Here is a 17,932-nt window from a genome sequence, read left to right as displayed (position 1 = left end):
TTCGCTTGGACGGACATTCATCAGAAACATATTCATGTATTTGCCCATATGATCAGATAATACTCCTGAAATGTTTAACAGAGTTCATTTAATGATTATTTCCCAAGGAATTTCTCCACGAATTTTCCTATGGAATTTCTTCAATAACAGGATACTTCAAGTAAACCTCAAAAATGGCCATTTTCCCAAGGAGTACCACAGAAATGGAATTTCTCCAAAGATTGTTTCATAAAGCATCTGAGTTTCAACATTTGAGACATTTTACAAGAAATCCTAACTCTTCAAAACTTTAACCGGCGATTCATTCATCGATTTCCTTGAGACATGCTCCGAAATTCCCGATCAAAACATCTTCTAAAATTCAATAAATTACTTTCCAGAAATTTGTAGGGATTTTCTTCGATAATGTATACTAGGGTTCATATACCCTCATCAATTGCTCCAGAGATTCCGTCAAAGATTTCTACAAAAAATCCTCCAGTGATTCTTTCAGATTTTCTCAAATAGGTTTTACATTTTTAAAGATTTCTTGAAGGAATGTTTCCATGGAAATGCCTAGGATTTTTTTTCTGGAAAATAAATCCGAGAGGTATTTCTGAGGAAAATACTTGAATAACCTTTGATAAGACTTGTGTAAGTTTTTCTTAACAAGTATTTCACAGGTTTTTTTTTCTAGATTTTTTTCGAAAAATGTTGGACAAAATCTTCATAAAAATTTGATCAGGAATTATCGGAGGAATTATTGGGAAAAATTGCTGTAGTGCAAACTGGCGAGAAAATTTGAATAATCTTTTGAAAACTGCATGGATTTTTTTTTTAATTTTTTGGTAAAATCAAAGACAAATTAAAGACCTTCATGTCCCTTGCAAATGCCCAAAATTTTATGGCTCATAAGGTAATCTAGAATGCCGTGAAAAGTGTACTGCGATGTGTCAAACTTGGGTACCTTTTGCACTACCGAGGGACCAAATGCAGTACTAGAAGTGGTACCCAATCTGAGCCCGAGTGCGACGGACCTGGTAAAATGGCATGAGTATTTGGATGAAATGCTGGAAAATTCCTAGAAGAAAAAAAATAGATTTTTTCAAAAGACCCATCAAGGAATTTCGGAAAACTGTGAGGATGAGATGAATTTCTGAAGTAATCGACATGAACAGGCGGAAATATTCTCGCAGGGCTTTTTGAAAAAAATCCTTAGGCTATATTTTCAAACACTCTTGAATAAACCTTCTCGCAAAATATACTGTAGAAATCATTGGAACATCTCCTAGAGTAACTACTGGTAAATTTGGTTGAATGATTAGTAAAAAATATCTGGATGACATTCAAGAAAATTTAGGAAAAATGAAAGAAATAGCTTTGGAGTCCTCAAGAATTTCCTGGAGCAAATTCTTCTAAGCTTTCTTTGGAAAATCGCTGGAATAATTTGTGGGAGAATAGGTAGAGAAAAATCTAGAAGAATTTCTGGAGACATCCTTGTAGGGGCCCTGAAAGTATTCTTAATAAAATCAATATGAAAATTTCTAAAGCATTATTTTATTTTTTGTTTGTTGAATCATGGATAGGACAACCCTTTGGCTGTCCTACTAAGGCGTTTTTGTGCGTAGGACATGTCCTACCTGTCCTACCCACTTCCCGCGCCACTGCTACTCACAATATGGGTAACGAACGGCCGTTTCGCAAAAAGTGCATTGTCTGCAACACTACGATGTCTGTCGAACACATGATAATCAATTGTCCTTGCTTTCAAGCCCCTCGAGAACGCCACAATATCCCAGATAGCATCAGAGATGCGCTTTCGAATGAAGCTTCCAGCGAAGCAGCAATAATATCTTTTATCAAGGATGCGGGACTTTACAACAAAATTTGACAAATGTTATCACAAGATTCAAAACTATTGAACGATATACGATGACCATGCTGACACACTCTGACAATGGATTTGGACCAATGAAGGACTTTCTAAACGATACTCGATGACGACTATGCTGACCCGGAATGGCTACCAAATTGGACTACCGAATGGACTTCGACGCTTGAAATATTTAAATCTATAATCTGCCAAATGTGTACATTAACTTTGTTTGACAGGGGGGCCTCTCAATACGAAGCCCTCTTTTTCCCAACGATGGAGACGAACCAGCCTCCGGCTGAAAGTCTCGATAATAAAGATAATAATAATAATAATAATATTCGAGTATCTCGCTCGCCAGGAAGGTAAAAAAGCTGCCTAGGATTGATCCGCAAATATGCCAAAAATTACCTATGGATTCCTCCAGAAACAATCTTAATCTATTTTTAAAGCTCTTATTGACAAAATGACATTGCAAGTTTTTTTTTAATATTTGTGTTGTTAAAACGATTACATTGCAAAAATATGTATTTCAAACACCGTGCACTCCCGCTAATTAGAATGATACCTCTTGCAAACCATCGGGGTTCATTTTTAATTTGATCTTCTAGTTTTTTTTTTTTTTTTTTTTTTTTTTTCTTTATTGAGAGATTGCAACTGAAAAAGTTCTTAAACTGTGCGCAGCTGCTTAAGCAGTGATGCTAATAAGTGTTGAGTGTGTGTGTGTTTTATAATAGTTTACTTAATACTACTTATTATCTAAAGCCCTACTTTGCCAACCACTTAAACTACCAAGCAATCACAACTGAATCTTCGCGCGACATATGATGGACATCGTTTAAAGTGCAGCAAACTGGTACCATTTCCCCACCTCGCATCAGCTTAGTGGGAATACCAACAACCTTAGGAGCCCATGTAAGTAGGTTAATGACTCCGGTTGGAGTCCCGCGCCTACACGCGTTCCTTTTGATTATCCTAAGGTGGCCACACTAAGATTAAGTTTTTAGCGCTTAAAAGTGTGTTTAGAACTTGACCAAAGCTAATCGTACCATCTATGTACAGTACGGGTTCACTGAAGAGAAAAGTTCATAAACGCACTAAAGTCATTGATTGAATAAATAGGATCGTATCTTGGATTTAAAAATATTGAAGGAGCGTTCTTCTTTTATGTTTTGTGGCAGTGAATTATATAAATTGATTCCTTTCATCATAGTACTATCCCTGGCAACACTTGTTCTTGTTAGAACAACATGTAAGTTAGATCGCTGTCGAGTATGATGATTATGTATGTCAGAAACTGTTATCAGCGTGAAATTACATTTGGTTCTCTTGTTAATAATTTTATAAAAAAGCACACAGATTTCATATTTATGAAGTAACGATAGCGGCAATATTTTTTCTGAATATAGTTGATTTGTAGGAAATAATCTTGGCAGCCTCATTATGGTTTTAATAACAGAATTCTGGATACGAGCTAGAGAATGAATTGTGGGTGACTTAGAACAACCCCATATGGAGTTCATGTATAGTGGGTGGGGATAAATGTATCCGTAATATATTTTCCATGCCACATCCACAGATATATATTTCCTAACTCTTCGTAAGGCGAATGCAATTGAATTTATTTTGTTTGTAACACTAAGTATATGTTTCTTCCAGTTTAAACCTTGGTCGATCCACAATCCAAGATAGTCAACACATTCCTTTTGCAATATTATAGTATTATTAAAAGTTAGATTGATTGCAGGAGGGGCATTTCTTAATGAAAATACTATAAAATTGGTTTTATCTAAATTCATTGATAGATCGTTCTGCTCAAACCATGTGTTTATTAAATTTAGATCATATTCCATGTCGTTTGCCAATTGAGTAGCATTTGTAGACTCGTAAGTAATGGCAGCATCATCGGCATACAACTGCAATTTCCCTTTAAGAGGTAAATTGATATCGTTTATAAATATCACAAATAATGTGGGGCCCAAAATTGATCCCTGTGGGACCCCAAATAGAATTTCTTGAAAGGCAGATTGCGATTGACCTATTTTAACGCACTGAAAACGGGTTTTCAAGTACGATTTAACTAAATTTATGGCATTAGCGGAGAATCCAATTTTTTCAAGTTTGTTTAACAGAATAGTGTGATTAACACAGTCAAAAGCTTTCCGCAGGTCAATGAAAAGTGTTGATACTGTAAATCCTCGGTCAACACTGCTTATAATTGTATTCATTAAGTTTGTCGCTGCAATGGATGTGCTAGAGTTCCGCACGAAACCGAATTGGTTTTGATGGATTATATCGTTTCTATACAGATAGTTTTCGATTTGATCACGCAAAACTTTTTCAAATGGCTTGGACAAAGAATTGAGAACTGAAATAGGGCGATAGTTAGATACATTGGTTCTATCCCCATTTTTAAACACCGGAGTTATTTTTGCCATTTTTAGTATATCTGGAAATGTTGTTTGTGAAATACAATCGTTGACTAGTTCAACATATTTTGGTAGTAAAAAGTCTTGGAATTTTATAATGAATTTACTAGATATGAGATCTAATCCAGTTGAGCTTTTGCATTTCAACTGATTGATTTGCTTCTTAAGCGTATCACTATCCACAACTGTAAAATTGAAAACAGATGCACTGATGTTATAGTCTGTTGAAGATACATGTTGGATACGGTATGGTAGGATTGTTGTTACTACATTGATGAAATACTGGTTGAACTCAGAGCAGATGTGATTTTCATCATTAATTAACCTATTGTCACATTTCAAGGTGTAATTCTCGACTTTTGGCCCTTTGTTAAAAATCAATTCATTCAGAACTTTCCACAGTACACTAGGATTATTGGCATCTGCAAGGATTTTTCTTTCATAGTATCGTTTTTTCTCCCATTTTAACAATCGAGAAAAAACGATCCTTTTTTCAATGGCTTCGCGGACCCCCTGGGAAGTCGTCACGGCCCCCTAGGGGTCCGCGGACCACCGGTTGGGAAACCCTGCTCTATAAGTACTTACGCTGACTCACACTGGAAGTACCTTCCGTTTGAGCTTCCTGTACTTTCACTATCACGTTTAGTCCGATTTTCCTTCGTCGCCACTGTTAAATATGATAACAAAACCACTAAAAACTATTTTATACAATCTACTTAAAAAAGGGAACTTTTCTACTTAGAAATAAAAACACACTAGTGGATATTAGATTTGCCTCCGTCACATGCAACGGCTAGTTCTAGACATAGACTGAGCTAGCTCTTTATTCAGTACTCTCATCTCAGTAATCTTTTCAGGTTGATCGATAACACGGTTATAATAATTGATTAAGAACAGGGTAGACACTACACTATCCATCTCTTTCTTTCTCCTTTTGTTTATATAGTTTATCTTGATCACGATAATCCGACGATTCCGGAATAGTCTCTATGTCGTCAATGGAGGGTAGCTTTGATCTTATTGCATAGCACATTTCTGTAGGAGTTTTTCCGGTAGATGAATGCGGAGTCGTATAATTCATTAGGAGATAATCGTTCAAATCTTTCTTCCAGTCTCTCTTCAATGCATTACTAATCTGCAGCCTTTTCAGAAGTGACCAATTCTGTCTCTTTACTAATCCATTTTCTTGTGGCCAGTAAGGCGCTGCGTGATTAAGATGAATGCCAAAATGCTCAAAATCCTTGTTTCGCATTATCCAGGGTAATCGTTTTTGGATATCCTAATCGAGTAAATATTTCATCAAGTCTGTTGACTGTGTCACGTGAACCGATCTTTGACATAACTTCCACCTATTTATATCTACTAAAATAATCAACTGTTACCAACAAATACTCTCCAGAAGGCAAAGGCCCCATAAAATCTGTAGCCACATCAATCTATGGTTTTGAAGGAAGTTCTCGTCTACACATAGGGAGAGGCTTACTTGGTAAACCTATCAGTTGACATCCTTCACACTTTGCTACAAAATCTTTGGCTTCACGATCCATTGCTAGCCACCAAGATCGGTCCCTTAAACGCTTTTTCATAATTGATTCTCCTGGATGACCTTCATGTGCAAGCTTATCGTAATCCTTGTGGAACAACTAGTTTGTTTCCTCGTACAATAGTGTCCTCTATCATGCCCAGCTCATTTTTGAATGGTTCGAATAATTTTGCTGTCGTATTATCCCAATTTCCTGATTCCAAACAGTCCCTTACCGCCTTCAGCTCTGGGTCCACTTTGGACACTTTTTCAATTTCGCTCACATCAATCGTAACAGATTCTTGAACAGCAAGTGCAAAGAAATGATTATCGGATTCAAATTCAGCTGAATTATCTTCAAGTACGAGGCGTGACAACGAATCCGCTATATTACCTGATCCTTTTCGATATTTTACCTTCTAATGGCTTGTGGTTGGTTTCCAACTCAAACTCTCGACCAATTAAGTACGTTGAAATTTTTTCCACGGACCATACTGCCGTGAATCGCAAGTCAGTCCCATCTGCATTTTCGTCAAAATTGAGTTGAGTTCAGTTTTCAACATATCTTCCAATGCTCTTTCAGCTGCACTAATGAGATAATATGATTTGTTCGGAAACATTATGAAAAAAACAGCAAGTCAAATTGTCCCATAATGAATAGTAATCGCATATCAGTCACACCACAGATTTCCGCACCGTGTAATACAAAAATGAACCGCGTTTTGATCATTTTTATATTTTTCTCGGAAAGCTATCGTAGTGAAAAGCAAATTGTGAAAGTTTCATTAAGATTTGGACATGTTTCAATCCACTGGAATTTTTTGAATATTTGTATGGAAAACGAGTTAGGAAACTTCAAAGCCCATTTTCTCAATGCCTACTTTTTGCAGATGGGACTGACTTGCGATTCACGGCAGCATACTAGCCCTAAAGCCTCATTATCTGTTTGGCAATACCTTTTCTCTGTTACTGTCAAGCTTTTACTCGCAAAACTGATGATACGAGGATCAGAATTTGGTTCTCCATCAAATTGTACAAGTACTGCACCTAAAGCTACAGGAGAAGCAACCGCAATCACTCTGGTCCTTAAAGAATTATCAAAAAAGGACAAGGTCTTTCGCTGGGCACGCGGTGAGCGATCATTGTCATGTTCTGTTCAAGTGATGATAAACTGTTGTTGCGGGATAGAATTGTTGCCTCAAGAATGGGAAATGACAATGTATCTGTTGCTGCGTGTTTACAATTGATTTACTGATTTTAATATTATTCAGATCACTTTTGTTAAAATGAACTATATAATATTCTTGTGAACCTTTCCCGAAGAATGCCAGATTGGGTTCACTTTTCCATAATGATTACGTGGACTGGAGGAAATCCAAGTATTTTTTGGAAGGAAGTTGTGAATTCAGAGATTCACCCTTCTTTTTGTTCGTTATTACAACCATGTTTAGTAAATAAATGAAAGAAGAAGAGACCATCTACGAGGGTTTTTTCCAAGACGGTGTCCAAAAAGGATTACCACCGCTAGCTTTCACTAACGGGTCCCATGAAAAATCGAAGGCACGGTTCATTACAAGGATAGTAATGGGATCAATAGTAGAAAAATAGTACCATGCCCACACAGTTACGGATCACCCACAGTGACGGATCACTTTGGCGTTCAACATCGGATATCTCACTCAAAACATGAACGTTGACGTAAAACATATTTTTCCTATGTTATACTATTCGTCTTCTACCATTTGAAATGTTAAGCACAACATTCAACCGCTAAATTACGGTGTATTTGACAAATGTTTAGTTGGTACCACACAGCTATCATTATATGGTCGTTTGCTGTAAGAAGTGCCGTCAGCATTAATAAGCTCCCACAGATGGTAAAATTCAAATGTTATAGTATAAAACATGCTCGTTCTCTTCAATTTAGTATGAATTCATCTTTAGAAAACATTTTTCTTGATTGTTGATTCTAAATACCGAATATTAGCACTTCTAACTAGTGATCCATAATATGAACCAGGTAATGATTGTTTACCACGGTTATGGATCACTTCCAAAATATGTCGATTTCTGTTATTTTAAGCGTTGGATTCGACATTCTCAGACAATAGCACTAAGGATAAAACTAATAAAACATCAAGGTTTGTAAATTTCATTTTTAGCAGACAAAAATGGGTGGAAAAGTTGATGTGGAGCGAGAACAGTCTATGTCTCAGTTACTACAGCACAGTATCCCAAAAATAATGGCATTTTACCCTTGTTTCCAGCTATTTTTTTGCTATTTTTTTGCAGTAATATGTGACACATTGTTAACTTTCACCAAATCATGCAATACAGATGCATTGAGTTGAAAATCTCTTGATTTTGCGCACTGATCCGTAATATGTCACAATTTGATCCATAATATGAAAATTGATCCATAATATGGTGTTCAGAAACCCATACAATTTTTAATTTTTATGCAATTGTATGTAAATATTACACTCAAGACAGTTTACTAACCGAAGTTCCAACTTGCAACGATTCAATTCGTGTTTTTAAATTACAACTTTACGTTTTCCATGTTGTTTTATTGAATTTTATAGGTTGAACTCCACACTATTTGATCCATAACTGTGGGGTCATGGTACTGAAAAGTACTGTTTTTGTAGCACTGAAAAGTACTGTTTTATTGCTTTAGGTAGTTACAAAAACTTCTAAGAGCAGAGACAATTTGTGTACGCACAGCACGATTTTGCATGTGTATATCGTGTGGCAGGTACGATGATACTCTATGCCCAGTGATGCCTAAAGTGATTTAAGTGTATGTGTACCGTAGTTTCAATTGAAGATCAAAATGCATCTTCAGCAAAGTTCCATGCGATTTCTAATTCTGCTGTAGACACTCATGCCACTAGGAGTATTGTGAATGATAAAATCTCTTGTTTGTTTTATATAACTGTAGTAGATAAAGCTCAAGTGGACAACATGAGAAAAATAACTAATATCGATGAAACATGATTAGCGAATTCTAGCATGTTTCTTTTATATCCTGTAAATAAAGAATAAAATAATATGTTAATCAGTCCACAGTCCGGGAAGTCTCTCTTCTGCCCCTACGGTAGCCAGTATTTATAGCTCAGAAATCCCGTAGGTACGAACAAGTAAAAGGTACCAGAGTCATAAGGAATATCACTTGAGATAGGTAGACATGACAGTCCTTTCTCCTTTAGAAACTTTCTAATAACTCTTTAAAAAGCCGCCTTCATGTTACAACAACTCATACAACGAACAATCGAAAATATACACAAAAAATTCCACATCTGTAACTTCAAAGTAATTATTTTATGACTACAACAAGACATTCAAATCATTGGATTCATACTGCTCTGCTCAGCATTTCATTTGACAACTTCGTCAACACTAAAGAACAATTTCGTTCATCTCAATATAGCAATCGCTTCACAAAAGAACAACTATGTTCACAATATACGACAATTTCGTCGGCTCTGAAGAATAATTTAGTTCAACTCAAATTGGTAATTTCACCACACTCAAAAAAATAAAATGGACAAACTCGCCACCTCAAAGAAAAACGATAATCGCCAACACACGTTTCCATGATCCTCGTCGCCACTTTTATATCCTGTAAATAAAGAATAAAATAATATGTTAATCAGTCCACAGTTCGGTAAGTCTCTCTTCTGCCCCTACGGTAGCCAGTATTTATAGCTCAGAAATCCCGTAGGTACGAACAAGTAAAAGGTACCAGAGTCATAAGGAATATCACTTGAGATAGGTAGACATGACAGTCCTTTCTCCTCTAGAAACTTTCTAATAACTCTTTAAAAAGCCGCCTTCATGTTACAACAACTCATACAACGAACAATCGAAAATATACACAAAAAATTCTACATCTGTAACTTCAAAGTAATTATTTTATGACTACAACAAGACATTCAAATCATTGGATTCATACTGCTCTGCTCAGCATTTCATTTGACAACTTCGTCAACACTAAAGAACAATTTCGTTCATCTCAATATAGCAATCGCTTCACAAAAGAACAACTATGTTCACAATATACGACAATTTCGTCGGCTCTGAAGAATAATTTAGTTCAACTCAAATTGGTAATTTCACCACACTCAAAAAAATAAAATGGGCAAACTCGCCACCTCAAAGAAAAACGATAATCGCCAACACACGTTTCCATGATCCTCGTCGCCACTTTTATATCCTGTAAATAAAGAATAAAATAATATGTTAATCAGTCCACAGTCCGGGAAGTCTCTCTTCTGCCCCTACGGTAGCCAGTATTTATAGCTCAGAAATCCCGTAGGTACGAACAAGTAAAAGGTACCAGAGTCATAAGGAATATCACTTGAGATAGGTAGACATGACAGTTTCAAAATAAATTGAAGCATGCTACAATATCCGTTAAAGAAAAATGAAACGATAGAATAAGCTACCAGAATAGCTTCGTCGTTGGTCGAAATATCTCGCAGAGCGCGTTCGCCTGTGATTTGGTTATTTGTATTGTGTTGGGTCGATGTGAATGCTTAGTCGTCGTGCCAGTAGACAGCGAGACCGAATCTTCCAGAGTTTCGGCCTCGGGTGATTGGCAATGGAACCGTATGTATGTATAATATGCGATCAGAGAACGGAGAGAACGGTGGCGATGGAGAGCGTACGAACTAGAATACACCGGAGAGGATTCTCTGAAAACGCATAAGCAGAGAACGAATATCCAGAGTGTAGTGGAAATAGGGAGCGATAAAACGACGACTATCTCGTGTAGGGTAGCATTCGGTTGAGTTTCGGGATATTCATTTACACGAAGAAAAAACGAGGTCAGCCACGAGCGCGTCGGAACGAAGCATATGTAAAGGTTCGAAAGCACCCTGACCGCTCTGGGACATCTCTCTGTTGGATAAAATTTGCACGAACAGACATGTTTTTTGGATTTCGCTGTTTATTAGCAGCAATTTAATTCAGTACTGGAGGATTGTAGAATTCGCTGTTATTCGAAAAATTAGTGAACTGGTGAAAAGAGTGGTCACGACAATAACGAAAAAAAGCTGCGGTGATATCTAATATCTTATACCTACTCGCTGTTTTCAAACCATTTTGTTTGCATCTCTTTATTGCAGGCTTCGGATTTGAGCAAACCTATCGATAAAAAATTGTACAAAGGCACAAATCCTAGCTGTCACGATTTTAATGCAGCTGCTGCTACGTACGAAGGTGCTCCACTTCTTGTGGGATTTAGCACAGGACAGATACAGTTGGTTTATCCTGGAAGGCGAGAACAAGGAAAGCTGTACAACGAAGAGGTAAGTGAAAAACATAATACCGGAAAAAGATTACTAGTGCCTGATACATTAATCAATAATTTGATTAAACTGAGCTCTTCAATGTGTGTTTCAACATTATCAATATAACAAAATTGTATAGGGGAGGTGTACCAGTTTTGGCCACCCTAAGGAAAAATATTGTTTATACATACATCAAAAGACTTTTGATTACTGTCAATACATTAAACGAAAGCTTTCAATTCATATTCAGCAGGAAAAATATAAGAACCAATCAGAAACTTTGTTTTTGTATTAAAAATGGGGGTGGCGAATACTGGACCACTTGCACCAATATTCGCCACGTTTTTAATTTCAGTCCCTGAATTCGCCACCTGCGTTGAATTCTTATGGAGGGTGGCGAATCAGGAACACCATGGCAAAAATAGGTGCAAAGGAGCAAACATTTTAAGGAAAATGATTTTTTTTTCTATTATTTTTTTAGCAAGTTTTACGGATTCCAAGAATGTTCATCTTAAAGCAATTTAGCGAACACTAAACAATTGGCAGCCATATATGTCGTAAAACGGTATATAATCCGTGGTGGCGCATAATTGGTATATGGCGAATACCTGTACACCTTCCCTATCATACTGAAAAGCGCATTACATACATAACTGATTTATGGGACCAGTGGCGCAACCAAGGGGGGTGTTGGCTAAGGGGTCAAAACCCCTGGACAATAAATATCATAAAAAGTATTAAAAATGTAACATACATTGAGAATAATGGAAATCCTATCTGTGTGTCCATTGCAATTTATGTAAAAAGCTTCATACAACTTATTATGATACCTTTTCGTATATATGGGTTATACTGTGAATTGGATATGAACCAAAAGCCATAAGGACTGTTCATTTTATAAAGTGAACACTTTGTTTATGCTATATCTTTTTTATTCAATGATAAAATCGTAATCGGTTTTCTGTGCATCGTTCAACTATTATTCTACAATGGTATAAAAATATAAAATCTTACAAAATGCTTTTGGTTGAAGAACTAAATAGTTTTTCCAAAAACTCATAAGGAAAACTGTTCGTCGAGGTTAAGCATTATTTTTCGCGTAACAAAAATCCTCAATTTTATGAACAAATTGTGTGTTGGTATCCTTTATTCCCTGGCCACGATCACAGGGTTTGACGGTGCCAAAGTAGAAGGTGCACCATAATAATACCCGTCTGTGAAACATATCACCTTCCCAATACTTTGGCACACCTCTAACGGTTCATGATTTTTCATGAAACGGCTGCATTCAGGCGGAGGATCTGTTAATATGTTTCGGCATATTATCAGGTCCTCTTCGAACGGAGGGACCGCCAGGGCTCATTAGTTACTTATAAACCAGTGCTGGTTGTACTAATCAGTAATGGTTGTTAAGTTTCGAAGCTAACGTGTGATCAATCGTTTTATAATCCAACAAAAGAATGGGTGTTTGGTGGAACTGCGCGTTGTTATTAAATTTAGTGATTGTGAGGGTGCTAATAGTGATTTTATACTAATATCTATGGTGAAGAAAAATTGAAAATGAAATTGGAAGTGATTCTGATAGTTTTGTTAAAAATATAATAATGATGATGTGAACTCTACTAATTTAATAATGGCCATAATACATTTTGCAATCATTTCTCTGAACATAAACATTATTGCCTAGTTCTTCAAACATGCATGATAAAAGTGTTAATCATGACAGCGAGTGCAGAAGAATGGATCGAAGTGATTTTGTTTTACTGTAACTTTCGTGATAGTTCTAAATTGTAGTTTGAACAGTAATGACTCTACAGCAACAAAAATAATGGAACATTTAAATTGAATATCTTTTAATTACTTAGTATTGCTAACAGATGGTTAATGGTAATAACAATGAATTTATATGAAAATGGTGTGATGTGAAAAGTGATATAATGGAATGTATATCTGAAGTGTATTACGAAAGTTGATGAGTGATAATCGGTGATATACGTGATAGTGTCGAAAATAAAAGTGACGATAGTGAGTGACGAAATGAAATGGGGAATGAGGACCTTTTAATAAAACTATTTCGTTCTTCACTTTAAACACTCTGGTAGCATTTCGGGCCTTATCATAGTTTGATAGTAGTCTGAACTACTGGACTGCAAAACTACGGTAAGGGCTGATTGCTGCTAGGGTACACAGTGACCATTTGAGCAACATTGCTTAGGAACGTCTGTGTGATGAACGCAATAGAGGCTTATAAAAACAAATGCTGGGAAGGAGCTTAGGGCAGATTAAGAGTGCCAGTACTACCCCTATCGCCACCGACAAAAAAAAAATGTTTGTTGGTATCCTATATTATTCTACTGAGCTTAAGAAAAATCAATAATATTTCACCATTCTCTGATACTAGGTCACCCTAGTAATATATCCATAAAGGCTAAATTTGCTGATACACCATCCTTTTACTCTCAGCAAAAAAGTAAAGTAAAAAGCGTGTTGAAAGTTGGTTTAGATTACTAAATATACATTTGTATAATAGAGAGCTAAATCGTGAGTTTTAACCGGATTCTTAGGTATAAATTTTAATCTTTATGGTCGTTTTATGAAAAAAGCTCATACTTTAAAAATCATGTACGCATATTTATCGATCTACAGCAAATTGTAAGCGTTTTTCTCCAAATATTTTGAAATGAAATCTTGAAATTATGAAAAAAATGCACGGAAAATAAATTCGATTTTATTACAGCAGTGTTCCCAATTTAAATTGTTGTCATTGTGCTTTGAGAGGTCTTCAAAAAATAAAGTATATGTTCTTCAATTGTACATAAAATATGACGCAGGGACTTAATAAGCAACTTTAAGAAAGCGTTGGTTATTTTTTATATTGATACTTCATTAGTTCTTCCGTCAGAACGTACTTTGAACTTAAAAATTCTGCTCATATCAGTTCCATTTAAATTCAAAATATTTTTCTCTAAAAAATCAGTGAAAAATGATTTTATGATATCTGGAAAATTGTTGCTCCACAAATAACTTGATATTTTTCAGCAGGCTTCTGATTGATGATACTTTCGAAGAATAAGCCTTTTATGAAAATAAAAAATATAGATTATCGAGTTTTACAGCCAATTTGTAATAATCATTGATTTTCATAACCTCCAAAAATCGACCGTTCTAAACATTGTGCCTTTTTAGTGTGAAATTTAATTACTTTGGTGGCTTTTTTATTATCACAGTATTGTACAATATTAGTCGAACAATATACAGAAAACCGATTGTGATTTCATTGATAAATTAAAAAGATATTGCATTGTACAAGGTGTCCACTTTATAAAATAAACAGTCCTTAAAGGTTTTCCGATAGTATGGTTTGCAGATGTGGAATTATGCAGTGTTTTTAAGATGGCGTATTTAGTTGGTTAAATATAGCAGGTTTAGGATTCTTCAAAGAATATTTTAAACCTGTTCAGTGTTCTTTAAAATTATTGATTGATTGAATTTGAACGCCAATGAAAGGTAAGTTCAATGCTTATACACAAAGTATTCAAATATAAATTCGTTGTCTCAATTTAAAATTTACATGTTTTGAAAATTGTTGGAATTCGTTTGTTCTGAAAATTGTCGAAAAAATGTGACTCCGATTTGGTTGGTGTTCAGAGGGGATTATCACGCTGAATAACAAAAGACCGAATCAGAGAAGGCCGAATTAAAGTTGAAAATTACAAACCTGCAGAATAAAGCTTGAATACGAAAAAAGTCAGTTCCTTTTTAAATGCGGTCATGTCAGTAAACAGTGCAAAATTTTCATGCGGCGAAGACGCATTGAGGATAGAGGAACTGAGGCGGCACAAGGCCGCCAAAGTCTCAGATATCCGAAGGGTATTCATAGCATTTAATCGGTGTCATGCAAATAACAAATCCAGACGTTTGCCCGGTATAATGCATACAGAGAATGTTTTTCATTTTTAAGGTCCGAGAGTTCGGACAGCAACCAAACGGTAGAAGAATGATTGCTGCTGACAAAGGGCGTAACAAGTATTCAAGAGCTCATAAGAACATTAAGATTACTAATAAACTTCTTCTTCTTGGCATTAACGTCCCCACTGGGACAGAGCCTGCTTCTCAGCTTAGTGTTCTTATGAGCACTTCCACAGTTATTAACTGAGAGCTTTCTATGCCAAAGTTGCCAAAGACACCATTTTCGCATTCGTATATCGTGTGGCAGGTACGATTATACTCTATGCCCAGGGAATTCAAGGAAATTTCCATTACGAAAAGATCCTGGACCGAACGGGAGTTTGATTCCTCATTTGAACATACATTTCACTAAGACTTTTTTGAATTTCTCGTGACATTACGACAAGTATTACTGCTCGTTTTACTGTAAATTTCTTCCACATATTACTCCAAAGATTTCTTCAGGAGTTTGTTTTGTGATTTTTACGAACTTTTTTGTAATTCTTACAAGAAATGTTTAGATACTTACAAGAATTCAATCTGGATTTTTCTATAAAAAACGCACTTTTTCATTAAAACTTCACTCCGGACCTACTGAGAAAAAAAGCTTGTGCGCATCAATGTGTGCGCGTTGCTCGGCGTAAATACGGTTCTTTTGATTGTGTTGTTTTCGCTGCACTGTGAGCAAATGTCATGATTGTTTGGTCAAAAGGAATTGTGTTTATATGTTTGAGCTGAATTTTGGTGACGAACAATGAATTTTTAAGGAAATTAATATATTTCATCATGCTGAAGGAATGGTGAGAGATGCCCATAGATCTATATATTCTAGTAAAACATTTTGTAATAGCGTTAATGTTATTTGTTTGTTTATTTGTTTATTTGTTACATCAACAGGCAAAGTGAGGCCCCAATGATGTTGGTAGTTAAAAACATACAAATCGAGACAAGAAAGGTCAAATCTACAAATAACACATATGGAAGTCAAGAGCTAAAACTTAATCTAAAGCACATTCAAAGCCGTTGTCAGTTGTTTCGTCCAGAAAAAAAGGATGAAAATCTTCGACGTAAGAACTCACGAGTGAGATGAAAGTCGAAGATTGATGCGACTCGGTTGAAAAGTTTCAGTAATCCGTTGATCCCACCGTTAGTACTGTAGTTCGTCCGTCGGAGAGGAAGCCTTAGGAGCGAACTATTGCGGAGCAGTCGTGGTCGAGCACTCAAGTCGATTTGTTCGAGGATTGATGCGCAGTCTATTCGTCCCTGAAGCGTATCGGCGATCGTCAAAGCTTTGATTGTGTCTCTTCGCGTGCGGAGTAGCTCGAGATCTATTAGTTGGCATCTGCTCTCGTAACTAGACAGGCGGAACGGATTCGTCCACGGTAGTTTGCGAAGCGCAAAACGTAGAAAGCGGCGTTGAACCGACTCGATTCGCTCGGCGCCGTTGTTGTATGCAGAACACCAGACTGCAGAACAATATTCCAGAGTGGAACGAACGAGGGAGCAATAAAGCGACTTTAGGCAGTAGATGTCCGTGAAGTTTTTGGCGATCCTGAAAATAAATCCAAGGGTTCTGGACGCCTTGTCTACGGTGTACGACACATGCTGCCTGAAAGACAATTGTGAGTCCATGATGACACCCAGATCTTTCACGTGGTTAACGCGTTCGATAATCGTCCCATACAGACTGTAGGCGAATAGGGTCGGCTGCTTCAGTCGTGAGAACGTTATAATTGAACATTTGACTGGGTTAACTACCATCCTATTAAGAGAGCACCAGTTAGCGAAAGCGTCAATCTGTTGTTGCAAAAAGTGGCAGTCGGTTGTAGAGCGGATCTGTAGGAACATTTTTAGGTCGTCGGCGTAAGACAAACGAGGACCTTTGATTAGCAGATGAACATCGTTGAAATACAACAGAAAGATCAACGGACCCAAATGGCTACCTTGTGGGATGCCAGAAGAAGCAGAAAAGCTACTAGATTTGAAATCGCCAATTGAAACCAATAATTGACGACCGGTGAGGTACGTCCGGAACCAACATAACAAATTGCCGCTGACACCAAGTCTGTCGAGTTTTGCGATCGCGATAGCGTGGTCCAGCTTGTCGAATGCAGCAGAGAGATCGGTGTATATGACATCCGTCTGCGTACGTTCCGTCATGCTATTAGTGATGTAGGATGTGAGGCACAGTAAATTAGTGGTAGTTGACCGGCCCGCAGTGAAACCATGCTGGTCGGGGCTGAGATACTGCTGACAGTGTGAGAGCAAAGGTTCCATAACGACAAGCTCGAAAAGTTTCGAGACGGAACACAGCGCCGCAATTCCTCGGTAGTTATTCACGTCGTGTTTACTTCCTTTTTTATGTACTGGGAACATGTATGCGGTTTTCCAGCAGGACGGAAAAGTGCCACTGGAAAGCGACATTTGAAAAAGATGACGGAGAGGAACTAGCAAGTTGTCGATGTGTTTTTTCAGGAGTGCGGAGGGGACACCGTCTGGCCCCGGATTATTTGAGGATTTGAGCTTTGAAGTGGCCTTGGTGATCGCGTCGAATTGTACGTCGATAGCACTCAACGATTCACCATTCAGAGGAACATAACTGGCTGCGCGGCTTACTTGGTCCTCGGTGATGCCCTCATCGTTGAAAACGTTGGCAAATTTTTCAGCGAACAGCTGACAGATTTCTTGCGTGGTAGATGCGATTTCTCCGTTCAGCTCCATAGACGACGGAAGGCCAGATTCCTTACGTTGTTCATTTACAAATTTCCAGAAGGATTTGGGCTTATTTTTAAGTTTAAGCTCTATATCTCGCTGGTGCTGAGAGTAACATAAGCGACTTAATCTTTTATATTCGTTATTGATCCTCACATAATCGTCCCTTAGA

At 37.0% G+C, this 17,932-nt stretch overlaps 1 protein-coding gene and 1 long non-coding RNA gene across 2 annotated transcripts in view; one reads left to right on the top strand and one right to left on the bottom strand.

Moving 5' to 3' along the window:
* The window catches only part of LOC110678291, a 74,675-nt gene that overhangs the window by 22,465 nt on the left and 34,278 nt on the right, over positions 1-17,932 (bottom strand). The window lies entirely within an intron of this gene.
* The window catches only part of LOC5566636 (WD repeat-containing protein 20), a 76,730-nt gene that overhangs the window by 40,922 nt on the left and 17,876 nt on the right, over positions 1-17,932 (top strand). Inside the window, exon 2 of the mRNA XM_021850933.1 lies at positions 10,936-11,118. Coding sequence (XP_021706625.1) covers positions 10,936-11,118 — 183 coding nt within the window. The remainder of the gene's footprint in view (positions 1-10,935; positions 11,119-17,932) is intronic.

Source organism: Aedes aegypti, chromosome 1, assembly GCF_002204515.2.
Source record: "Aedes aegypti strain LVP_AGWG chromosome 1, AaegL5.0 Primary Assembly, whole genome shotgun sequence".
NCBI classification, from domain to species: Eukaryota; Metazoa; Arthropoda; class Insecta; order Diptera; family Culicidae; genus Aedes; species Aedes aegypti.
Note: the sequence above shows the minus strand (reverse complement) of the source record. Positions and strands in the feature narration are given on the sequence as shown.